General features: G+C 41.1%; 1 protein-coding gene across 1 annotated transcript; it reads right to left on the reverse strand.

Moving 5' to 3' along the window:
* Positions 1 to 10,352: 10,352 nt before the first annotated feature.
* Positions 10,353 to 16,557, reverse strand: LOC104113179 (ATP synthase subunit d, mitochondrial). The gene is made up of 5 exons (XM_009623285.4): positions 16,186 to 16,557; positions 14,904 to 14,985; positions 11,409 to 11,473; positions 10,899 to 10,985; positions 10,353 to 10,791 (listed from the first exon to the last, which is right to left on the reverse strand). The coding sequence occupies exons 1-5, from the start codon at positions 16,354 to 16,356 to the stop codon at positions 10,690 to 10,692; spliced, it is 507 nt and encodes a 168-aa protein (XP_009621580.1). The 5' UTR covers positions 16,357 to 16,557; the 3' UTR covers positions 10,353 to 10,689.
* Positions 16,558 to 26,924: the final 10,367 nt, after the last annotated feature.

The raw sequence follows: 26,924 nt of genomic DNA on the forward strand, positions 1-26,924 counted from the left end.
TGGATTGTTGAAGAGAACAGAGTCGAGGGCCTACAACAACCCTAGCTAAGATTGGAAATCACAAATGGCTCAAGAAAACCACTCAATGATTGTTTTAGTCAATGTAAGAGTCTAAAGGTCACAACTAGAGCTAATCTTTGCCAATCAACTTGTCTCTAACCATGAAGTCGAAGGTAAATGTATTAGTACTAAGTGAAACCTGCTTGAGACACTTTTATTCATTACTACTACTATATACACCAAAACAAAAAGAAAACAGACTCGATCCCTTAAGAAGGTTGTCACACCATCCATCGTTGGGAAGAGCTACCCGGTTCACACAACATCCACCTTTGGAAAGAACCGTGGCATTAAGAAAACCAAAGGCTTATTTTTCACACAAAATGTAAAAAGAAGCTAAGCTATTAAGGAAAAATAACGAAACAAGTTATGAAGAAAACTACAAAAAGTAAACTGAATATGTAAAAAATGGAGTAAACGAATATATACATAATGGAAATGAATATATATACATCGAATGGTAAAATTATATACATACCAAAAGTGAAAATAACGGTAAATAAAGATAAATAAAAATAGTGTCATAGTTATTACATACCAAATGTCATCACAAATCAAATCAAAATGGACCACCCCCACCCCCAAATACCAAATAAAAAATAGCATTGTCCTCAATGCTAATATCAAAATAAGATTAGGGAAAGGTTAGAGAGTTAAGAGAACTCCCTATATGGTTTCTGTCATCGGGTCAAGAACATGAGTGAGGTCCTGAGACTGCATAGGATTATCAGCTCCCTTCGTGTCCTCTAATTGGATCTCTACATCCTCTGACTGGGGGACCACGAGGTGCCTGAGCATCTGGGTCATCTCCTCAGCAATATGTGTAGTGGCAGCCGGCTCCTCAGACTGGCCAGCTATTGCATCTGATGCCTCATGCAATGGTGTAGGTGTTGTTGGGGTTGAATCCCCCATGAGCATGTCTAGTGGAATATCACCGACAGAAGCAATCTTCTGAACCTCTTTGCTCAACTTCTCCACTGAATCTTTAGATGCCTGAGTTTTCCGCATTTTCTTCACCTGCTTCCCCAAATCCTTGATAATCCTCCATTGTGTATCAAGAGTCTCCTGGATCTTGTTCTGGTCATACAGAATCTTGTTCTGGTTGTCCAGAATCTTCTTCAAAGAATCCTCCAATTATGGAGGTACCTTAAGCTCTGATGGGGCTGAAGACTGTGCTGCTACTGCAATGGATAGGACAGTCAGCTTTGTGGTTGTTGCATGCATCCAGTTGTTGAGGATGGATAGTGTCCGTGAAACCCGTAGTGCAATCTGAGGGTAGGTGGAATATGAAGGCACAGATAATGGCACTGTGATAGATGGCTTGGAGGAAGGAGGAGGCATGGCAGCTGCTTCGACAGAAGTACCGGTTGCTGTGGAAGGCTCAGCAACTGACCCGATGGCCAATACCCCTAACTCTTGAGGCTGGCCAGTGGGGGTAGTGGCTTTACCCTTGAACTTAGGGTTGTTCGCTCCCTGGAGGTGGTGCCATGAGAAAGGCTTTTTAGCCTTCATCTCCACATCAAAATGTCTCGGCTCTACCCCTTGGTCGTGGAAATACTATGTGAGGAAGTTGGGGTAGGGATATGATCTTTCTTCTTTTTGAACTGCATTGGAGATGTTGTAGGACATCAAGTTTCCTATATTAACAGGATAGCCTGCCATGATGGAAGCTACCAATACTACCCGGGAGAGTGGAAGGACATTCTCATGTTGGCATGGGTCAAGACGGCTGCACACGAAAGTCGCCCACCATTTTGCTTTAAAGTTAAGGGTGGCTCTGACAATTTGAACTCCAGTTGTGAGCCATGCAGGTGTTGTCCCCGGAATAGCAAGTATCTCAGCTAGCCATGGGCGAACTGCATCACCCAAGGCTAGCTTCTCCAGGTATTGAACTGTCTCGACCTCCTTAAACCCTGCATAATTATTCAGTGCGTTTCCATCAAACTAGATTTTCAAGTTCCGGACCTTCGTCACCTTTGTACCCTTTTTTATGTGGGAAACATTGGCATAAAATTCCTTGACGAGGTATTCATTGGCATCTTTCAACCGGAAGGTGAACCATTTCCAACATTTTCTCTCCGTAAATTGCCGTAGGACATTCGGATTGTGCTGGCTTAGGTCTTTTGTTATGAATTGTCGCTCAAGAGTGAGCGACCTTTGGGGCCACCATTCTCGAAATTTGCCATATGCCTTCTCACTTACAAACCTATCAACCCACACCTCCGGCTTCTTTGATCTATCTAGGCCTCCCATAATTGTGTCACCTCATCTCCCGTCATCTGGGACCTCATCATCATCATCAATATTTATTGGGGCAGCTGTTGAGGCAAGTGTTGTAGTAGGTGGGAAAGATGGTTCGAATGCGTGACTACCTCCCTCTGAGCCATCATAAGAACTAGAGGAGGAGGTAGGCTTATCGATCAAATGGAATCTGCCAGTAAGTTGTTGTGATTGTGCCTCCGGTTGTGGTTGCACAGAATCCCCCTGAGACATCTCCCGGGATGGGAGGTATTCACTTGTGTCCGAGGAGTCGGTAGGAGATCTAACGAGGGTAGCCTTTTTGCCTACTACCCTTTGAGTTGCTAAAGGTAAGGTTTGCTTTCCTTTATCGCGGCCTCGGGAGGATTCTTCCCTCCCCTTTGAAGTGTCTCTTCCACTATGAGAACGCACCATTTTCTGCAAAACACAAGTAGTAAAAAACAGTTAGAATTGGGGTTCAATCATGAGTGCGGCCGCGAACTGCCTAATGCGGACCGCGTAAAAGTGAACGCGGTCGCGAAGAGACCAGGCTCAGACTCCTGGCTCTCTGAACTTGATCAACCGCGGACCGCACAAAAATGAGTATGGCCGCGAAAGACCAATCGCGAGCCGTATAAGAATGAACGCGGCCGCGAAGGCAAATGATAGAGTCTCTGAAGTTCAAATGCGCGAACCACGAAAGATTGGGCGCGGCCGCGAAAGACCAATCGCGGATCGCATAAAAATGACCGCGGCCACGAATTCTAAACAACCATCAGTGCTTTAAAGCTATGGTATCATAGACCGCGTAATTTTGGACGCAGCCGCATACCCTATTGCGGACCGCGAAAGAATGACCACGGCCGCGAAATTCAACATAAATCGGCATTGATGAACACCTAAAACTAATATTTTCACTAATTAGCCAAGAATTGTAGCAATTAAACATGCAAAGTTATTAACCCCAACCCCCATTATGCATATAAACACTAACAATATGTTGTTAATCAAAAATTAAGCGTTAATTTGACATTTTGGTATGATTCTAACCCTATCTAAAAAGACAAAATTAAAACAGAGAGAAAAGAAAAGAAAAAGATAAAATCAAATTATTGAAATGAACATACCAGTTGTAAAATGTGGTAAGAAATCGACAATTGATGAGAATAGGTTGAGTTTGAAACCAAGTAAGGATGCAGAGTGCTTTAGGTGAGTTTGAGAGGTTAGGATTCGTAAAGTGTGAAATATTTAAAGAACTCCTATTTATACTCCGAACCGAGTGACCCCACCGCCTTACCTGAGTGCAGCCGCGAAATTTTGTCGCGGTCCGAACTCTTTACCTTTTTGTAGGTCTGCCTCAGATGTACGGGCGCGGTCCGCGAAAAACTGTCTGCGGCCGCACAATTTGTGCAGACCGCAAAAAATTGAATGCGGACCACGAACTCTGAAGGAATTTTGACAGGCCAACTTCAGAATTAGCATTTTGCCCATTTCAGCTACGCGACCGCGTGCAGAATTATACGGCCGCGAAGTGCTCATGCGGTCCGCGAAATGTTGAACGCGGTCCGCGAAAGTTCACCACTTAGCCAAATTTTTTCCTTGCCAATTACCTGCACTGCACAACCAATTCCTACATACACTTCACAACAAGTTAGTCCAAAATAATGTCTAATCTACGAAGAAAATCAAAAGAAAGAAAAATACATGGGTTGCCTCCCAAGAAGCGCCCGATTTAACGTCACGACACGATGCATGATACCATCATCATTTGAAATGGATCAATGCCACAATGTGGCTATCATCAATCTTGCCAAGGTAGTGCTTCAATCGGTTCCATTGACTCTAAAGATCTCACCATTCTTGTTTTTCAAATCTAGATCACCGAAAGGAGTCACATGTACCACTTCGAAAGGACCACTCCACTTCGACTTGAGTTTTTCCGGAAACATCCGTAACCGAGAGTTGAATAAAAAAACCAAGTCACCTTTCTTGAATTACTTGTTCCAGGTGTACTTATCATGTAAGTACTTCATCTTGTCCTTATATAAGAACGAGCTGGAATAAGCATGGAATCGAAACTCATCAAGTTCATTTAGTTGCTCTACTCGGAGATTGGCAGCTACATCCCATTCAAGGTTTAATTTCTTCAGCGCCCACATAGCCTTGTGCTCTAATTCAACCAGAAGATGATATGTTTTCCCAAATACCAACCGGTATGGAGACATACCAATTGGAGTCTTGTAAGTTGTTCTATAGGCCCTTAAAGCATCGTCAAGTTTCCTTGACCAATCAGCTCGGGTTGCATTGAAAGTCTAGGATAGAATGCTCTTGATCTCCCTGTTGGAGACTTCAACCTGTCCACTTGCCTGGGGATGATAGGGGTTGACACCTTATGATTGACACCATACTTGGAAAGTAAAGTGTCAAAGGCTTTATTGCAAAAATGAGAACCCCCAAGTACTCACTCTATATCTCTCGATAGTTTTAGTGATTTTGCCCAATTTGGCTTTCTCAAGTCCAAATGGGTATTCATACAAGTCATGTGATATTAGCTCAAGTCAGGTATTACTATCTCTAGGTTTAACCCTTTAATTGGGGCTATCAATTTCTTGAGTTCACCCTAATTCCTTGTTAGCCTAGTTTTTCTAGACTTAATCCCTCTTTCTCAAGAAGAGACCAAGTCATAAAGGCATGAATCAGTGTTTGTAACCACTAATTCTATAATTCTAGCAAGAATTAGGATAAATATCACTAACCCATAAACATTCAAGCCCTAAAATTCAGTACCCATTAAATACCCATACTAGTGTTGGGTCACAACCCTAGCTATGGGTCTAGCTACTCATAGCAATAGCAAAAATCAAAGATGAAAAGAAGATAAAATTCATAATACTAAATTAAAAGATGAAAATCTAATGTTATAAGGTGAATCTAATACAAAATTTCCCAAAAGGGAAGTTCCAGCCGTCTCACGTGCTCAGCAAATACACTACATAACCTAAAAATGACAAAAAGTTCTATTTATACTAAGCTAAAATTTTCGGACAAAAATACCCCAGCGGAGGTTACCCCGCCTCAATCCTGCTTTAGCGGCCGCGTAATTCTGATCGCGGTCCGCGTTCTTCACTTCTGGATGCGGGTTTCACGGACAGCGTAATTTCTATCGCGGTAGCGTAAGAGATATCCGCAGCCGCATAATCGTGATGCGGACCGCACTTCTTGTTTTTGCTTAAAATGTAAGCTCTCTAAACTTCAGCAACCGCGGTCCGCGTAATTCTAATCGCGGCCGCGCATGGACTTTTGCAGCCGCACCTTTTTGACGCGGTCCGCGTTCATGTTTTAGCCAAAAAATCCATCTCTCTAAATCTTCCTTTCGCGGACCTCAAAATAGTGCTCGCGATCGCGTTGTAGCTTTCACGGCCGCACAATATTTGTGTGGTCCGCGTTTCACATCTTTTGGCCCAATCTTGGTTTTTGTTCAAGTTTTGACTCCTTTATGAGTTGATTATGACTCCTTTGGCTCATTTTGAACAATCCCTGCAAGCAAGCATATTACATTAGTTTTCGGGAATACTTTCACGCATTTTTGGCCCTAAACACAAGTAAAAGAGAGCAAATAACATGTTAAAATCCCTACTTATCAGCATCCACCGCCTCTTCAACGGTCTCTTCGCCCCGAGGTAAAGTATCTTCGGTTTCCCTCGGCTCGAGAACTTGGGATGGAGTCTCCTTCTCGACCTCATTGAGCCTAGACGGAGCAGTATCAACTCCCACCGGTTCCGAAGTTTGCTGAATATCGGTGCTAGCTCGTGTACGAGCCACCAGCCCGGAATCACCTTCTTCTTCTTCTTCTTCTTCTTCATCCCTTAGTCTTTGGACTAACTCCATAGTTAGTGGGATTGTGTTCCCCTTGGGTTTATGGGCCGCTCTCTTCTTGGGTTTTTGACCCTCAGAGTTCGGGGCCTTTTTTCTCTTAATCACCTTCGCCAGTTTCGAGATAGGCGATAAAGCTTCTTCATCACCAGACGGGGGTCTCATAGCCGCATCCTTTCCGAGACCTACAAAAGGAGAAAGTAAGTAAACTCATGTTTGAAAAAATGCTTGAATGATAGGCAAATCGATAAGCCAAGAAGAAGGCTTACCATGAGTACGAGCCTCCCACCAGCCCTTTGACAAATCGCGCCACACGCGCTCGGCGTATGTTCTCGAGGTGGGGAACCGCACTCGACATCCAAGCAACGACTGCATCGAGAAGAACACTGATAAGAAAGGATGAATAAGCAAACAACAAATGGAAATTAAAGACGCAATCATACTTACGTTTCATATTCCATTTCTTAGGAAATGGCATGCTCTCAGCCGGGATTAGGTCCGTGGTCTTCACCCGAACGAACTGGCCCATCCAGCCCCGATCTTTGTCTTTATCTATACTCGAGGTGAACGCCTTGGTGGCTCGGCGTTGAAGCTTTATCAGCCCACCTCGGTAGAGTCGAGGGCTATATAATCTTACGAGGTGGTCAAGGGTGAAGGGAAGCCCGTCAATTTTTCTCACAAAGAAACAAAGCAATATCATGATCCTCGAGAAAGAAGGGTGAATTTGTCTAAGGGTCACCTGGTATTTCTTGCAGAAGTCGACGATGACCGGATTGAGGGGACCCAGCGTGAAAGGATAAGTGTAAACACTCAGGAACCTTTCCATATGGGTGGTGATCGCTTCCTCCGGTGCCGGTATCACAACCTCTTTGTTTTCCCAGTTGCAATCTTTCTTCACCAGGTCAAGGAGGCTTTTGGATATCGAACATATATATCTCGATATTGGCTCGCATTGACCAGTAACCAATGAGGGTTTCTCGACCTTAAAGTCGGAATCAATAACACACACACCGGGAATAAGTTCTTCAAGGCGTGGTTCCACCATTGGTTTCACGCCGGCCGACCGAGATGAGGAAGCAGTCTCTTTCTGTGGAACAGTTTTAGATATTTTGGCCATTTAATTTTTGTGGACAAAGAAGAATAGAGATTGAAATATTTGGTGTTTTAGGAAGAACAAGCAAAGAAACTCAAAAACCTCGAGATAGGAAGCTTTGGAGAAGGCAAAGAACTATGAACATTAGAATGAAAAAGATTTGAAAGTAAAAGTTTGAAATAATGAATAAGGGGGTTATTTATTGGTTTCACAATGACGGTTCAAAACTGGTAGTAGCCGACCATCGACTGACGCGCGTTTAATGCCTTGGTAACTGGATCGACGGGACGTTCGTCGCATACGTCACCATCGGGCTCGTCGCTGATGTCATTGCCCATCTAGTCGGAGTTCGAAAATTTATATCGTTTCTCGTTATCTCCTTTCCGAGAAACGAGGGGACTATCTGTATACGATCAAATCGAGTTTGCCCTTCGAGATTGGAACATGAAGGACCGAGATTCAACATTATGATATCGAGCCATAATGCGAAGTTTGATTGTCGAATTCGAGCCCCAGAAACTAATCCAGATCGAGATCGGTCAAGATCGAGCTCGAGACATCGAGGTCGAATAAATAGAGATCGGCCAAAAGATCGAGCTCGAGCCCCAGAAACTAATCAAGACCGAGATCGGCCAAGATCGAGATCGAGCCAAGAAACAAAAAAGCCGTTATAGTCACTATTAGGGGGAGAATCTCGGCGGAAATCACGACACAAATCAAGGAGAAACTAATTAATTAATCTATCATGGGATCTCCACTATGTATTTTTAATTATATCCAAAATAGGATTTTTCTACTATATTAAGGATTGTGATCATTTGTAAAAGCCATCAGATTCACTGAGATTTACGGAACATCAAGCAAATACTATCCTTTTTTGGGCTTTGATAGTGATTCATATTGTTCTCTTATCAATCACTCTGCATTCAATTTGGGTTTGTATTTATTTCTTTTACAGCTAATTTCGATATTCATTTACTTATTTTTCCAATTTGTACCAAGTTATACCACTTATCCTTAGAACTGCGTATAAATTCAATTGTTATCCGTTTTTCGGGTAAACAAGAGCGTTTCTTTCTAAATAAATTCTACGCAATAAAAATTTGGTTGTGTCATGCTAGTAGATTGCGGATACTATACAACTATATCAAAAAAGAAAAAGCTCTACCAAATTCCAGGTCTTGGAAAGGCCTCTCAATTAAGCAGCAGTAAGAGAAAAAGTAAAAAAAAAAAAAAAAAATTAAGAAAGAAAAGGTAAAAACAGAAATAGTAATTTCGATTAGAAATTCTAATACTAATCTTATAATCTAGTAGTATTGATGAAAACTTTTCTAGCAATATGTGCGGGTTTTTCTTATTATCTACCTTCCTTTATCTCCCGTATTATAGGAAAAAGTTCAAAATAGAACCTCTAATTGTTTGCTTTAGTTTGTAAAAGGTCGTCCAGTTTGGTTGATTGAAAGAAAAGCCAAGTAGAGTTAGTACACATTCCTCCATTTTTACTTCACCTCCTTTCTTTTTTTGTGACCCCCCCGCCCTCCCTTTGATTTCCCTTCCCACATTACATATTCTTAACATGTCCTGATTTCACTCCAACCAAAGATAACCATATTAGGTGCAAGTGAAATCGGCCAGCATATTTGGCCATATATTTTGGCAAGTTTTTTTTCCAAATTGTTTTTGGCAAAACCTATTTGTTTATAAATTTTATTCATATTTTGGCGGATTTTTGAAAATAAATTTTCAAATCTCAAAACTAGTTCTAGACCTATTTTTGGCTCAAAATATTATTGTTGGATTTTTTAACAATTTCAAAAATTATCCCAAACTTTTGTATTTTATAAAAAAACCCACCATATAATATGACTCAACTAATCCACCAGCTAGTTACTATCTTCTTCTTTTTTTTGGATTGATGGATCTTGTAATATTATTGTAATTTGACGAATTGTAGTAGCTAGTAAGTGTGTTATTAGCAGTTGATATTAAAATATCATGTTATGGTTTTAGGATAGTGTATTATGTAGTTCATAATAAAAATGATAATTTTGTGCCAAACTTATCTATGTTTAGGACTATGGTTTGTGATAACGATAATGAATGATATCGATTAAGGTTCTGCATTTACATGATTAGCAAGTTTGTTTGTTTGGTATTTTGGGTATTTTTGATAATTTTTAAAACTTGGGTATAAGACTATGTTTCATATTATTTTTTTAAAAAAAATGAAATATATTTTGAAAAATGATGTCCAAACAAATTTTAATCGACAAACCAAACTTCACCCAAATCAAATTTTTTAAAATAAATTTGGAAATTTATGGTCTAACGCTAGCTTAAAGTCTACTAGCAACTTCTAATTTTGTTTTTCTTCCAAAACTCATGCAATTATTGGCTCGACAATCCTTATTCAAATGTTCAATAATTTGCCCCCGGACATTCTCAGCTGGTTCTTGCATCTTAATGTAGTTATGCATTGCCATACCAAAGCTAAACCAAGTAATAACTATCCAAACCCAAAAACTTTATGTTGTTACTATCACTTTCCCATACTCGACAATTCACTCCTCCTGGACTTTGGACATTTGGTGAGGAGCATTTCTTGAGGGAGAGAGAAAGTGCCAGATCAACCAAAGTCATGATTCTAGAGGTTTAGGATAGGAATTCGCAAAACTCAACCCAAAGATGCTAAATAAGGGCATTAATTGTCCTGCTAACTCTGTTAAGCAAGAGGACCCCTACTGGTATTGACGGACCTGTTGCAATCCTATCAAGTCTACATGACGTTACTACAAAATTCTCTATATCAACACTGCAGGGAAAAAATTCCAGAGAAAATAACCTGTTGACAAGCAAGCCAGAAACTGGAAAATAGAGACAGCTGTCAATAAAATTCTGCGAGAATGTTAAGAAATGGAACTACAATTCTTTTCTATAAGAGGAGCAGTTCAGCCCCGAATGCAAAATGAATTGAGCACAACTTTATCTGACTGGGTAAAATTTCGATCTCATAAGATCTAGGATATGCATTAATAATTACATTAAGCATTTGAGTATCTGTCGCTTCTTTAGTCAGCAAGCAAGGATATATCAATCGTAACATTCAAATCAACAAAATAATAGTCATGATCAGAAAAATGACAGAAAATTCACACCTTGTCGGTGGGGATTCGAGTCTCAACTCAAAGAATCCAAGATTGCTTCAGTAATGTAATTAAATATACTCATCCACTCAAGACATCTTTTGCCTCCAACTGGAGGATACAATTGTCTAGAGGCGAAGTACATTGTAGCAGTTCAAATTCTTCAAAATAGCCCAGCAAATGAAAAGACAAACCAATTGGTTCTTCCCTTTTATTCTAAATAACAGATGAACTCAGAGAATCCACGCCACAGGGGGGTCCAAAAACCGCTCATGAAGCCAATTAGTAGCCCCAGTAATCGTTTCGAATTTCATCATCGAATTTCTTCTTTAACTCAGGATGCTTCTCAAAGTATTCTTCTGCTGTCATGGTACTGAGTTTTTTCTGTAAATCAACACAGAGCAATGGTTGAATACACACATTGCGGAAAAGAATGATAAATTGATATGTTTATATGGAGATAAAGGAAATAAGGGGCAACTCTGCATCACCTTCAACTCTTGGACTTCAGCAACTTCCTTTTCTAATCTTTCAGATTCCTTGAGAGATTTCTGCTCGGCTTCTTTCAGTTCCACCAACTGCAGTTTAGTGCAACAAAATTTTTTTAGCATTAAAGCTTTTAAAACATGTAACAATATAAGCGGGCACACGATCATAGGTGCATATCATAAGTATGAATCTGATGACAGCCAATTGAAAATGTAGATTACAAACACATAATTCACAAGATGATTCATGTATTGTTATCAGTTATCACTTTGCTTAATGCGTTCAACCAACTTTGCAAGAATCGGTTGATCCCTTTCTGTAGTGGTTAAACTACAGACTACCCATTAAGATTTCAAATTAGCACAAAAGTAAGATTTCCGATATTAGCTCAATTGATATTACAACTAATTATTCCGCTAGTATAACAACAATAGTACAATAATTAGGAAAACAAAATAGCTATTGCAAGAACAAACAATCAGGGAAGGGGGTAGTATTGTGATTTTCCTTACCAAGGCATCAAACTTGGGTTTGTATTGAGGAGTAACTGTGTCCTCAAACTTGGGGATCTCAATGCCTACAAGACAACATTGTTCAAACCAATAAGTCTAGACAAAGAATACCTTAGCTTGAATGAGAATAACTTAACATACATAAGTGATCATAGTTAACAGACTTCAGATAATTGTAATTGAATCTTTCAATCTATACCAGGCATGAACTGCATAGATCCAATAGTGATAGAAGGAATCACATAGGAAACAAGGTTGTCTAGACTTCAGAATCAAAAAGTTCAACCGATTAAAATGAGAATTGCAAGGAGACAGGTAGGTGAAATTCATACAACTTTAAGGACTGCCAAACTTCTATTTGTTATTCTTATATAACAGGAGCAGGAAGACAGGAACAAGTCCAACAATGACAAGAAATACATCGGAAATGGTTTTTATGCTCCAAGAAAACTACTAGCAAGTTGCAAGCTGATATTTAATTTTGTTAAGGCTTTTATTAATTCAACCTCCACAGCAGTGTCAGAGCATACTGATCACTCCACATCCATTCAAACACAAGAATTGTAATTTATTGTTGACAAGAATGCAGGTAAAATGTGTATCCAAATGGTATAATTGAACAAGAGGATAAATGAACAAGACCTAGCAAGAATTGCAATTAAGAGGGAGGACAAGAGAATAAAATTGAAATTGCTTTCTTTTTTTTCCCATGCTTCATCCGGGCACGGAAAATCTAAGGTTCTTATCATGCTGGAGGACATAAGTATTCCAACAGGTGCTATGGCATTTCCAGAAAATTCCCAATGAGATCAGAAAATTGCAGTAGATTGGGTCGTTGTTGGTCAAACAGAGTGAAGTTTTGAATTAATGAGGAGTTTAACTTATCAAAAGAAAAAAAAAATGAGGATTTCAAAGATGAAATGGAAAAACAGTGTAAAACGCTGTCGTGACGCTGGTCAGTGGTCAGTGAACCAGATATACAAGAAATCTAGAGCTCATAACATTAGCTGGATAGAAACATGCAGCTGCTATTGGTTATACCAGCTATTAATTTTTGGTTCGTTCAATTTTTAAAAATTATGAATTGGTTTTCTAGAGTGAAAGGTTTTATTGTATCCTTGCAGTTGGATTGGGATGTCTCGTTTCTTTGGGTCCAAAACATATCTGGAAGTATTAGAAGGAGACCAAGTTTTAAACGAAACAAAACTTCAGAATTTTGCATCAGACCTTAAGTTCAGAGCTCTTTATTAACTTCAACTCCCCCTCACCCCGCACTAGCTACTTAAAGCATAACGTTTCAAGTGTACTACTCTCACGTTGACAGCAATCAAGATTTTCTCAACTGTGCCAAGTTACCAAAATTGCGCCTGGTGGAATTGACAGCTACACAAAGATATAAAGTCATTCACATACTTGGGACAAGTACGGAAGAAAAAATCTTCTTAGCCAAGAAAACCAAAGTGATAAACCTGGAATACTTAGAACAAGTTTAAATTTCAAGAGTACACTTGGTATTGTGACTTAACTTTCACGTTACAAGATATCCCTTTTGGGGTAGGCCGGATGAAATGGAGACTAGCTTCCGGTGTTTTGTGTGACAAGAAGGTGCCACCGAAACTTAAGGGTAAGTTCTACAGAGTGGTGGTCATATCAACGATGTTGTAAGGGCCAGAGTGTTGGCCAGTCAAGATCGCCCATGTCCAGAAGATGAAGGTAGCAAAGATGAGGATGTCGCGATGGATGTGCGGGCACACCAGGTTAGATAAGATCAGAAATGAGGTTATTCGCGACAAGGTGGGTGTGGCTCCTATTGAGGACAAGATGCGGGAAGCGCGGCTTAGGTGGTTTGGGCATGTGAGGAGGAGGAGCACAGACGCCCCGATGAGGAGGTATGAGAGGTTGACATTCGAGGGACTACGGAGAGGTAGAAGTAGGCCAAAGAAGAGGTGGGGAGAGGTTATTAGGCAAGACAAGGCGCAACTTCGGCTGACCGAGGACATGACCCTTGATAGGAAGGTATGGAGGTCGAGGATTAGGGTAGTACAGTAGGTAGTCTAGAGTGTTCATAACAGTAGGATTGGCACGTAGTCTCGCTTTCTGTTGGTAATAGGTTTTTATGACTAACCGTTATTTTCTTTCATTGATCACCTTACTATCTTGTTGTTTTTATTCTACTTTTATATGACTTTTTGGTACTGTCTGTTCTTGTCTATATTTTCATTAATGTGGTGTGTATGCTTTCCTGAGCCGAGGGTCTATTGGAAACATCCTCTCTATCCTCACAAGGTCCGTAAGGTCTGCGTACACACTACCCTTCCCAGACCCCACGGTGTGGGATAATACTGGGTATGTTGTTGTTGTTGTTAGTTCCCAGGAACAGTTCTATTTGTAGATGATTCATGGCATAAACCCCAGGAATTATCAAGTTTTGGCACCTGACTTAACCTTAATTGCTCTAAACCTTCGCTACTATGGAGTAATTAGCCACCAGCACGAATATTTAGCTTTTAATTTAAAAAATCAAGTTGTGGAACCTCGAGAAAATATACTAAAGGCCCATCTTTTATGATACATGACAGGGTCTATAAATGTACCAGAAGAACAGGTAAGCAGTAAACATTAAATATGAAAACTTATAAAAGAATAACAGACTTTATGAAATAACTGTTCCAGCAGAAAAGATAGTTAAAAGTCTCCAAGTTATACAACACGTGAAAAGACAAATATAACCAAGCGAGCACATATTATTTTGGATAATCTTCAATTCTTTTATAAAAGAGAAATCCCCCGAGGAACAACTAGGTCACGGTTTGAAACTCGGTAGATAATCCCCCCTCCCCCACCCCCCAAATCATTTTGAATAATCTACATCACATCAAGAGAATGGAAAATGATCACTTGTCTCACAAACGAAAGTGCACAAATACCGCACTCTAGAAAAGCTTCATCCTTCGCAATTACTAGTGATGACCGTGCATGTACAAATTGCCACACTAAAGTCCAACACTCTCACGAAGAGTCATCCTTCAACAAGTATTTTTAGGGAAGTGTTCGGAAAATATGCGAGAAGAGTTTGACATTTTCTTTTAGGTGATGATTTGATTATTTCCCATACAGACCCAAAGGGAACTTTTTAAAGGGAAATTGGACAGTATATGCTGCATATCTAATGTGCACGTTACAGTAGATTCATCAACTAATAAAGTTCTTACTCAGGCATTTTCAAAAAGACGATTATAGCAACAAAAAATCATCAAAAAGAGCTGTAACCAATATGAATTGGAAAGATTTACTTGATGAGATCTAAACAAAGATCAGAAACAAGAAATCATGTGCTTATCTTAACTAGACAATCCCAAAAAGAACTTTTATGGTCAACACTTCTAACTCAAACTCTTATAAATGCTTGGATGTTATGACCAAAGTGACTACTCCACCAAAGACAAAGTAAAGAAAAGATTGTAAACACAAAAAGAAATTTGATGTTCCACATACTTTCATAGGCCTCTTTGTACATGTCTACCAAGCGAGAACCAATTCCTTTCCTGTAATATTCCCAGTTTATGGGCTCAGGCTCCTGCATGATTAAGAAGCAAAGATCCCTTAAGCATTAGAACTCTAAATTTATCCATGTCCCAATCAATTACACATATATTAGAAATGCCTGATTACTCAAAAGTGTAACAAAAACCAGAAACCAATGAGAAAATCTACCAAAAAAAATATAATGATTAATCAGTAACAATACACTACTCCATGTATTAACTTTTATCAGGGAATATTCTAGTGGTTAAATCTAAGTCAGAAGTACCACTAGTCAAAGCTGCAAATTTTATAAAAGACTAAAAGCTTTTAACATATCCCAAGATAGATTTAACTCAAGCAGCTTTCTCCAGTATGAAAATTCTTATTTGCATCAACAAATCCAAAATTCTTAGAATAGTAAAGAGAAAGCTCATCGAATTTTTTTCTTCTACAGTAAGAAAATGGCAGAATTGATAATGAACAATTGGAAACACAAAGGTCCTTCCCTATGCAAAAAGTCAACTGAATTATGGACAAGCAAAGTTAGCCTATACAAATAAGAATTATGAACATTGTTTAACAAACACCAAACTCAATTCAACAGACAAGTTTGCAATGTTTAGTTAAAAAACAAAGAAACACGAAAATAACATTCCAAATCATACCACAATCAATTCCAGCAGTCCAATTTAATCCTTCAACCAACATAATCACATAGCTCTCATAAGAACATACAGCAGTAAATGACCATATAACCACTACCCCACCCCACACACACACACACAGAGCATTTGGCATGGGCTGAACCTAGTAGCTTATGCTCAAACAGTGTATTTATGTTAAGAAATTCATATGTACAAATATTAAATTTCGAACCCAGTTACTAGCATTTAAAGTCGTCATTTCTAAAATACAGAACCCATAAAGTTAAATTCCTGGTTCCACCTCTGGCTTTTATTCAATCAATCAATCAATCAACTAAGCCTCAATACCAAAAACAATTAGGACCGCTTTACAACCCTCTAAACCACAAGTCTCCAAAGCTCAAACACTGAAGGACAAATCTCTAACCAAACTAAAAAGCACATTTCAATCAAAATACGATCCGCCTTAGAACACTAGATACATTAAATCAACATTTTTTTTAACAAAAAAATTAAACAAACTAAGCACAGATCCGACAGTGAAACCCTAGATCCACATAGAAATACGTATATATAAACAGTGAAACAGAGAGAAAATAATAAATCACCTGGCTGAACTTGGTCTGGAGTTGAGAGTTGACATCATCGAAGGCACGGCGGAGGTTAGAGAACTCCTTGCGAGCTTCATCGGTGACCAGAAGCTTCGCCATTCCTTCCCAATCAATAGTCCTACCGGCCTTGAATGTAACGTCGGCGATCTTCTTCCCCACTCCGCTCATTTTCGATCTCTTTTTTTCTCTTCTCTCTTCGGCAGCACAAATGTGAAGCTCGTTTTTTGCTATCGTAATCTTTCGGCTGTGTTTGTTCGATATGCTATACCCAGGGCTTCCCTATTCTCTCTTTTTCTTTTACCCCTTCATTTTTACTTTTAACTGCGCTTTCCTTTTTTTCCCCTTTTTAGTAGCATGGGATTTTATTTTATTTTTCTTCGATGTAATGCTATTTATTTATTTTTCTCTGTTTTCCAATATACATTTTGAATTATGTGTTGGACCAAAAAATATAAATCTTGGTTCAAATAATTCAATTTATATAAATGAGGGTTAATTTTAGCCAATAATAATATCCCTAAGATAGAATTCTTGAAAAAGCAACAAATACTATGTAGATATGGTCGGACAATGGCGTTAGCATGCAATAAATATTCTAGAAATGAAATGTAATAGTATAGCATTCAATATCAAAGAATAGCAATAAATGGCATTTAAGTAAATAGAATGAATGAGTTACCCAACAAAGGATGGATAAGACAAGAATAACAGACAATCCCCTGAATAATTGAGTTATTCTCATATCTAGTGGAAAAATATAGACAAGAATCTCGGTGAAAAGGTGATGTTTGTATCTTAGTAATGAGACGTGATTCTCTTTCTCAAATCAAAGTGTGTTTTCTTACAAATGATTATCATATGTCCCCTATAACAGTATAACTATGTCTCTTTCTATTTACACGGAACATGTTCCTAAAAACCCTAATAGTACAAGTGCAGAGAATATTCACTAGAATATTCTCCATTAAGTCCTATTTTAACACTAGCCGTTATAACGCTGTCAAACATGCTCGGCTTCGTCCTCGATGATGTCTCCTCGACTTCGATCTTGCTGACTCATCGACCACGACATTTGCTGATAATCAGATTACTTCGTCGTGGTGCCCTAAGAATGCTTTACTGATATTATTTCGACCAAAGATGAATTTTGGCCCATACGGTTAGTCCCTCCGCTTATCGAGGTCGTTCCTGCTGACGAGGTCAATGAGCGGACAAGGTCATTCGTGATACGACTCTACGGAGTTGGCTGGGGTCGTGGTCGTGGAAATAAGGCTACGTGGCCTTTTGAGGTCCGCATATTTTGAATTCCTTGAATTATCCGGGAAGTCAGTTGGAGCCATCTGATCCATGAATGAAGGTGACGTCATGACATCATGCGTCATAATGACGTCGTTTCCCGATGCATTGCATCGATTTAGGTGTGACCCTTGATTGGCTCTATCATTTCGTTTTCCGTGCTAATCATGACCTGTCATTTCGATCTTGGTGCCTCCCAAACCTTATAAATAGGAGAGGGTTTACTAATTTTGGAACTTTTTCAAACCTTTTCTCATCTTCAAGCACTAGCTTCCCCTTCATCCTCTTTGCAGAACCCTTCTTACTATATGTTTTTGCGATTCGCCTTATTCATTATTCCCTCTTGCTTGTCACTTTCTCTCACTATATTGGATCATGTCTAACGTACCTTCTGAGGTTGGCTAGGGGAGTCGAGTTGCCCCATTGGCAATGGTGTTCCCTTCTCGTGGAGAGAGTGTTTCTACCTTCGTTGAGGATGAAACTTTCCCGTCGGTGGAGAAAATAGTGCCATGCAACCCTGACTCCAAATCCGATTTTACCAAAGCCCCTTAGGTTGTACCTAGTGATTTTCGACCAGTGATGACGCTAAAGGAGTTGGTGGAGCTTAAGGCCAAATTTGGCCTTGACGCTCATGTCGAGTTGATTCTCGTCGTGGGAGATGCGGTGCAGATTCACCGTCCCGGTTATTGTGCCATCTACGCTTATCCTTTTCAATTCGGCTATTCTCTTCCTCTTCTACCGTTGGTCGAGTAGTTATGTCGTTACTATGACGTTTTCCCAATTCAGCTTGCATCGTACGTTTATAAACTTATATAAGATTCTTACCAAATTTATCGAGCTAGTCGGGGTCGAGTTGACACTTTGGCACTTAATATATTTGTTCGCCCCTAGCTTTTATAGGGAAACGATGTTGAATCTTTCCCACCGAGGGGGAAAGTACTTGGTGGTGAAGATGAACGATAAAGTCAACCGTCAATTTTGTTTCAACTTCGTTTTTGTCAGAACTGAGATGGTGGCCAATGTCGACGGTTTTCATGAGGCTTGGAATTATGCTTGTAAGTACCTAATTTTCCTGCTCGTAGGTATCTGATTTTTCTCGTGTGCTTGGTCGTGGGTTTTGACCTCTTGTCTTATTCTCATACAGCCAAGACCTCGTATCCTCCTTTGTTCGCTCACATTTCTGACTGGGTCGATCGGCTCCTCTCTCACATCGTAGGGATTCGTGAATGGCTAAGTTTTTTCAAGAAGTTTGGGCTTGCTCTCCCTTCAACTAGTAAGTTCTTTTTACCATCGGTGTCTTAACTCTTTTTTTTTTGTTTACCTTTGATGACCATTCCCTTTCCTTGTGTTTTCTTAGCTTCGGTCAAGGGATCTTCGAGGAGGTCGAGAGCTCCCGCACCCTCGTTTCGGAAGAGGAAAGCTACTATGTCCTTGGCTCCTGCCCCTGCCTCGATTGTGGCTGATCCTACTGTCACGACCCAAACTCTCTTCGTATAACGTTGTGACGGCACCTAGTCTCTACGACTAGGTAAACCTAACAAATTGCGAAAATATAACAAAAACGAAAGTAAAACTTGGCAACTAACAGCAGTGGATAACTAAATAACTAATAACAATGTCGCTCGGCGTGCGCAATAACTAATACTCTATAATACACAGTTTTTCCCAAAACCCGAAACATCGTAAGTCACAAGCTACAGAAGAAAACTAGTATCTCTATACACCAGAGTCTAACAAAAGAAGTACGGAAGGTAAATGACATATGAGAGAATATAAGGAGACTCCGAGGTCTGCGGACGCGACAGATGTACCTTGAAGTCTCCGTACAACAGCAAGTACTCTCAGCTAGTAGTGGGGCTGATAAGAAGCACCTGGATCTGCACATAAAAATATGTACAGAAGAGTAGCATGAGTATACCACAACAGTACCCAGTAAGTGTTAAGTCTAACCTCGGTAAAGTAATGACGAAGTCAGATCAGGCCCACTGGTATATAATAAATAAAGCAGAAAAATATAACAGTGTAATAAGAGACTGGAATTTAACAAAAAGGAAACACAGTGATATAGCAATGCAACACACATGGATAAACAACAGGGGATCTCCCGAAATACTATCTCGTAGTCCCATATTAAATATGCAGGGAGAACTCCCAAGGTACCGCCTCATAGTCTCAAAAGTAAATATACAGGGAGAACTCCCGAGGAACCGCCTCGTAGTCTCAAAAGTAAATGTGCAGGGAGAACTCCTGGAGAACCGCCTCATAGTCTCAAAAGTAAATGTGCAGGGAGAACTCCCGAAGAACCGCCTCATAGTCTCAAAAGTAAATATGCATGGAGAACTCCCGAGGAACCGCCTCATAGTCTCAAAAATAAATGTGCAGGACTAATACTCATTTAAACGGTATAACTCAGATTAAAGGAAAAACATATTACTACTCAGTAAAATAAATTGGGTTTTTCAACAAATAGCCCGTGTGCGTGCTCGTCACCTCACGTACACGGCGCTCACATATCACGACAATACCAAATCCTAAGGGGATTTCTCCCACACAAGGTTAGGCAAGCCACTTACCTCAAAATCAAGCTCAATCAATCGGTAACAATGCCTTTTCTACAAATATCCGACTCCAAATGGTCCAAATATAGCCAAAAATAATTACATATCATAAATACAATTATAATATACTAATCTAATTAATGAAATCAAGACTTTAATAAAAATTTCGAAATTCGTCCTAAAAAGTAGACCTGGGCCCACGTCTAGAAATCGCGTAAAAGTCACAAAATATGAACACCCGTTCACTCACGAGTCTAACCATACAATAATTACTCGAGTTCAACCTCAAATCACCTTCCAAAACTCGAAATTTTAATCTATGAAGTTTCTACCATTTTTTCCCAAATTTCTAACTCAAATCCCTAATCAGACGATGAAAATAGCAATAGATTCATGAAATATAGTCCAATCCGAGTTAGAACCACTTACCCCAACAATCTCCTTGAAGAAATCTTGAAAAATCGTCTCACATCGAGCTCTCAAACTCCCAAAATCGAAATGGGTAATCAACCCTCGAATTCCTCTTTTCTTCTCAGTAAACTCATTTCTGCGAGCCTTCAACCGCACCTGCGGAAAAATCCATCGCATGTGCGAAAATCACTAAAGAAGGTTGGGACCACATCTGCGGCAAGGGGGCCGCATCTGCGTGTGCGCGCCTGCGGAGCACTGTCCGTTTCTGCGGTCATTCACCGCGCCTGTGGTTCCTATAACGCATCTGCGGAAATTCCCTCGCACGTGCGATCCCTGGCCACACCTCCAATCTCCACTTCTGCGCTTTGTGCGCCGCATGTGCGATCCCGCACCTGCGGTCTCCCCGCCGCAGGAGCAAAAACACCACATGCTTGAAGACTTCAGCAACAACACCAACCCACTTTTGATCCGTTAAGCACCCGAAACTCACCCGAGGCCCCCGAGACCTCAACCAAACATACCAACCAATCCTAAAATACCATACGAACATAGTTGAGCACTTAAACCACATCAAACAACGCTAAAATCACGAATCATCCTTCGATTCAAACTTAAAGAACTTGAAACTTCCAAATCCGATAACTGATGCCGAAACCAATAAAACCACGTCTGATTGACCCCAAATTTTGCACACATGTAACCCTACGGACCTACTCCAACTTTCGAAATTAGAATCCGACCCTAATATCAAAAAGTCCATTACCGGTCAAAATCTCCAAAAATTCTACTTTCGCCATTTCAAGCCTAAATCAGCTACCGCCCTCCAAAACACAATCCGGATATGCCCCTAAGTACAAAATCACCCAACAGAGCTAACGGAACCGACGGAACCCCATTCCAGAGTCGTATTCACACAGTTCCAACTACGGTCAAATTTCTAAGACTTAAGCTTCCGTTTTAGGGACTAAGTGTCACAACTCACTCCGAAACAAAAAATAAAACCTCCCAGCAAGTCACATAAGAAGAAAAGATACGGGAAAAGCAATTAATAGGGTATCGGGGCTATTACTCTCAAAACGACCGGTCGGGTCGTTACACCTGCCTTTGTTCCAGTCCCTCTTGTTTCTGCGTCTGAATTTGTCCCTCTTTCGACCGTAGAGACTTCGGCCGCAGAGACCTCGTCTTCTCCCTTATATTCTCTCATAGATGAGGACGGCAAATATTTGCCCAGTGATAGAGATTTGATACCTCATAAGAGGAGGGCCGTAGACGTCGGGGGAAAGAGGTCGGCGACTACCGATGTAGGAGATTGTGATTTTATACTTCGAGAAACGGCCACAGTGCATGTCGGGGAGAGCTAAGAGTCTAGTCCCGAGGCCACTTGTTTGGAGTATACATATATATTACTTGTGGGAGATGCGGTCGAAGGCGTGGTGGGAAGTGACAACCATGTTCTTCCAAGACGTGAAGAGGCCTCGTCTTCTGGCGTTACGGCAGACGTACCTTCTTCGACTGATGATAGAGGGAAGGCTGTTGGTAAGGAGGATATTAGATCCAATTTTGACATGGATGTAGACGAACTGAGGATAATCGACGAGGGGCTTACTCAGCTTGAAGTGAGGTTAGAGGGGGTCCAAGGACTATTACGATCCTGATGGATCGTAATCTTCTTGCGAACACCGAGAAGATTATCCCATACCTTATCCTTCTTTGTTCTGAGATCGAGGGTACGACCCTCAAGACTATAGATGATAACTCCATGTCAAACAACATTGCTGGCCTCGTCCTTTGGGTAAGTACATTTGTTGTTAGTCGTTTTCCTTTGTTTTAGTTCTTTCGTAGTCTCTAACTTCCTTTGTTCGCTTTGTAGATGGTCGTCTTAGAAATTGAGAGTGCTCGTAGGGAGCAGAGACGTAAAGATATCTATATGAATTTGAAGGACAAGTACTTCAGGTGCCTTAAAAAGTATCGGGAGCTTAGATGCAGGTTTCGTGAAGGCGGTGATGTGCGCCAACTGAGGGAGGACTTGAAGGCCAGAGACGAAAAGCTAGTGCGGATGGTGGGGAAGTGCAGCGTCCACGAGGGGATATTGAGGATCAAAGAGGAAGAGCTTGAGCTTACCAAGGTGGTCAAAGTCTAGTGCAGTGATCTCCAAGCTCAGGTAGTCATGTTGTGCAACCAGCTCGAGGAATGTCAATTTAGGGCGGAAGCTCTTAGTGGTGAGGTCGCTGAGAAGCAAGAGGAGCTAGAGAAAGTGTAGTATGTGCGGTCGGAGGCTTTGAGGAAGGCAGAGTCCCTAGAGGTAGTGATTCAGACTCTCCGTTTTGAGCGAGAAAATGATTTAATGATGGCCGGGCTAAAAGAAGAGCGGCTCGATGAAAGGTTTGGGGAGTTTGAGAGAGAGACTTTTGGCCTCTACGATCGAGTTGTTGCGTTGGAAGCCGAGAAGGCCCAATTACTGGCACAACTGTCCACTTTTTGCACTTCATATTTTCCCAATGTTCCTTGGGAGTTATATGAGGAGTGGATTCATGCTGAGGCCCAGTTAGATATCTTTCGAGATTTGCATGCGGCGGGATCCGTTTCTGAGGCTGCCCTCGAAGATGTTTGTGTTAAGACTCGTAAAGCTTAAGTCGCTTGTGGGTATGATCCAGCTACGTCTGATACTAGTGAGGATGAGGGGACGAGGGTGTAGACCGGTTCGAGAAGAATGCCTGGTATGATGCCGCATATCCTGAGGGCGAAGGTGGCAATGGCGAGGGTATTAATGGTCAGGGTGGCGATATTGTTGAGGGCCAAGTTAGCGAGGGCACTGATAGTCGTGACAGCGGCGACCAATAGTTTTATTTTGATCTTTTTGTGTATTTTTGTTGGCGTCTTCACGAGCCTCTGTAAACAGCTATGAATTATCAAAGTTGTTCCTTGCATCTTTTTCCCTTGTGTTCTTTTTTGTACTTGCATGTTTTTTGCCTCTATTGTTTGCTTGTTTCGCTTTTGTCCTTCCTGTTATTATTGCCTTTTAGCTGGTCGTGGCCTTGGAGACGACTATTCCTAGATTGCGTGCGTTGTTTTTTATTTTCTTTTTTTTTTATGTGTGTTGAGATGTGGCTGAGGGCCGATAGATATTTGTTCGGGCGAGGTCAAACGTAACCTTTTGTTAGATTGCGACCGGGGGCTGGTAGGTATTTGTTTGATCGTTATCGAACGCAACCTTTTATTATATCACAGTCGAGGGCCAATAGGTATTTATTTGATCGTAATCAAATATAATATTTTGTTAGATCACAGTCAAGGGCCGGTGGGTGTTTGTTTGATATTAATCGAATGTAACCTTTCGTTAGATTGCGGTCGAGGGCCAGTAGGTGTTTGTTCGGGCGGGGTCAAACATAACCTTTCATTAAATCCTAATCGAAGGCCGGTAGGTATTTGTTCGAGCTGGGTCTAACATAACCTTTCATTAAATTGTGGCCAAGGGCCGGTAGGTGTTTATTCGAGCGGGGTCGAACATAACCTTGACACGAATGAGGTATGCTGATAAGCATAAATTTCTAATTACTTTGACATTGTTGCTTTGGTTACATACTTGGAGAAAATTATAGATTTTGGGTGTTGACTGGCGTTCCAGTCCTAGTCTAGTCTATCTAGTCCCTCTATTGGTTGACTTGAGAGTATTGAGAGGTCGAGCAATAAAATAGTAACCACGATCCTACTTTCGCGTACTTCGACTCGAAGTGTTCCCTTCGCCGCCTCATTAAAAATCTCGTTGAGAAAACCCAAGTGGGACAAAACTTAATTGGGGGAAAAAGAGTACGACTTGGGGGGTGCTTTTTCTCTCATAAGTTGAAGTATTTGAGGTGGCTGATATTCCAGTTTTTTTGGTAGTAGCTTTCCTTCCATTGTCTCTAGTTGGAATGAACCCTTGTTCGCTTTGGCTGTGATTTTGTACGTACCATCCAAGTTTGTTCCCAGTTTGACTTATCGGGGATCTTTGCTCGCTTAGGTTTTGGCTTTCAGTATGTAGCCCCCAACTTTAAGTGGTCGGACCTTTACTTTCTTATTGTAATAACGTTCTGCTTGTTGTTTTTGGGCGACCATTCTTATGTAGGCCATATCTCTTCGTTCGTCAATATCGTCGAGTTTCGGCCTTCTGCTCTCGTCGTTACTCATGCCGCTTTCATGGGAGTACTTTAGGCTGAGTTCTCTGACCTCGACCGGTATTACTATCTCAGTCTCATAGACCAAAGAATAGGTCGTCTCTCTTGTTGTTCGATAGGCCCATAATACTTCTAGTAGCATTTCTGGCCACAATCCCTTTGCGTTTTCGAGCTTTTTCTTCATGATGTTTAGTATGGACTTATTGGATGATTCTGCTTGCCCGTTACTCGCTGGATGGTATGGGATTGAGAGTATCCTCTTGATATGCCATTTCTCGAAGAAATCAACGGTTTTCTTTCGTGTGAACTGGGGTTCGTTGTCACAACTGATTTCCTTGGGTAGGCCAAATTGGCATATGATGTTTCTCGATATAAAGGTGATTACCACTTGTTCCTGTATTTGGGTGAATGCTCCCGCTTCTACCCATTTAGAGAAATAGACAGTTAAAACCAAAAGGAATCGTACATTACCTTGCTCTACTAGGATGGGGCCCACGATGTCCATTCCTCATTCAATGAAGGGCCAATGAGAGGTGATTGAGGAGGTGTTCGACTTGGTCTAGTGATTAATTAAGGAGGTGGACTATGCTTTTATCTCCGGTTATGATGCTTTTGGTAGTTGCGACTAGCTTGGTGAGGCCATCTACTTCGGCATTATGTGCTCGTAGGATTTGATCGAGATGGCATTCGTCGAACTCAAGCAATAACTTGCACATTTCGGTCTAGTATTTTTGCAATCTTTGTTCCTTGATTTGGAAAGTCTATGTGACTTGGTTGACTACGAGCTGGGAATCACAATGGAATTTCAATCGTTCCGCCCCGTATTTGAGTACTAGCCTTAACCCTGCAATTACGGCCTCATACCCGACCTCATTGTTAGTCATATCTGGGCACCTTATGGACTAGCGAATTACTTCGCTTGTTGTGACCTTGAGTACAAGTTCGAGTCCGAAACCTGATGCGTTGGATACACTATCGGTGTATAGGATCCAGAGGTCTTGTGTTTAGAGGGAAGCTTGGACGACTTCCCTTTAGCCGGTGAGTTGGTCCGTAGATATCGTCCTTGTCTGCTCGGATCTCGCCACAATAAGCATTGTGGATTTCGTCCCAAGTGGTTGGAGGATACTTCATCAATCGGCTCAACAGTTTTCTAGTTACTCTTGAACCCTCTCTACTCAGCCCGTTCTGAAAAGCTACGACCGCCATCCCTTCGGATATGTTTGGCAGAGTCATCCTTACTCTGTTGAACCGAGCGAGGAAATCCCTTAGTCCCCCTCCCAACGACTGCTTAATAGTAAATATGTCGTTTACTCTCGCCTCGGCCTTCTTGGCCCCGGCATGGGCGGTTACAAACTTATTGGCCATTTCTTCAAAAGTTTCTATGGAGCGTGCTGGTAGCTGTGAATACCATGGTAATGCCCCTCCCGTGAGGGTTTTGCCAAACTTCTTCAGCCAAATTGAGAACACTAGTTCCTTGGCGAGGTAGTTGCCTTTCACGACGGTGATGTAGTATAACACATGATCTTCAGGATCGGTCATTATGTCGTATATCCTGAGCTAGGGCAGCATTTTGAAGGTCTTTGGTATGGTATGCAGGGCTGCAACTTAGGAGCGTCCGGTATCTTGTCAACTTGTTCTTGGTGTTCTTTTATCTGGTCTCAGAGTGCCTTGTTTTCATTCTCCATTTCTTCCATCCTCTTTAAAATGGTAGCGAGGGCGTTGCCACATGCACTATCAGTAACACTGTGAGTTATACTTGTCATTGGAGGGAGGGGTTAGCTGCACTGCTCGTTTGTTTGTGGTATCGTGCAAGCCCTTGCGGTTTCTGCAGTCATTCTTGGAGCAGGTTTGTTGAGGACGCTTGCTAGCGTGTTGGTCAGCCATGCCTCGAGGAGTTTTTTCACAGCTGGGGGCGTCCCTTTCTTTGTAGACGCAGAGGCCCCTTTTCCGCGAGGTTTTTTTATGCTGCCGTGGGGGGGGGGGTGACCTCTCTCGCCTGTCGAGTCCTCACCTATTGTTTTACAGCTTTCGTTGATGGCATCCATGAGGTTGGTTGGGAAGTCACTTGTTATTTTTGTCCTTTTTCCTTGGTTACCTGCCATGAAGGGTTTTGTATACACAAAGAAAGGAGATCTCGAGGTTTTTTTACGTAGTGACTTTCATTAATTGTAGATCTAGAGGAAACAAAAAATTTAACTAAGAAATTCCCACAGTCGGCGCCAAATTGTTTGACAAAAAAATATAGATCTTGGTTCAAATAATTAAATCTATATAAATAAGGGTTAATCTTAGCCAACAATAATATCCCTAAGATGGA

The sequence above is a fragment of the Nicotiana tomentosiformis genome, chromosome 11, assembly GCF_000390325.3.
Source record: "Nicotiana tomentosiformis chromosome 11, ASM39032v3, whole genome shotgun sequence".
NCBI classification, from domain to species: Eukaryota; Viridiplantae; Streptophyta; class Magnoliopsida; order Solanales; family Solanaceae; genus Nicotiana; species Nicotiana tomentosiformis.

What these genes read in the sequence shown, in the direction of transcription:
- LOC104113179 (XM_009623285.4), bottom strand. Translation starts at nt 16,356, where the DNA reads ATGAGCGGAGTGGGGAAGAAGATCGCCGACGTTACATTCAAGGCCGGT. An exon ending in GTACAAAGAGGCCTATGAAA is followed by an intron (nt 11,474 to 14,903) that starts GTATGTGGAACA and finishes GTTGTCTTGTAG; the next exon opens with GCATTGAGATCCCCAAGTTT. An exon ending in AACCCAAGTTTGATGCCTTG is followed by an intron (nt 10,986 to 11,408) that starts GTAAGGAAAATC and finishes ACTAAACTGCAG; the next exon opens with TTGGTGGAACTGAAAGAAGC.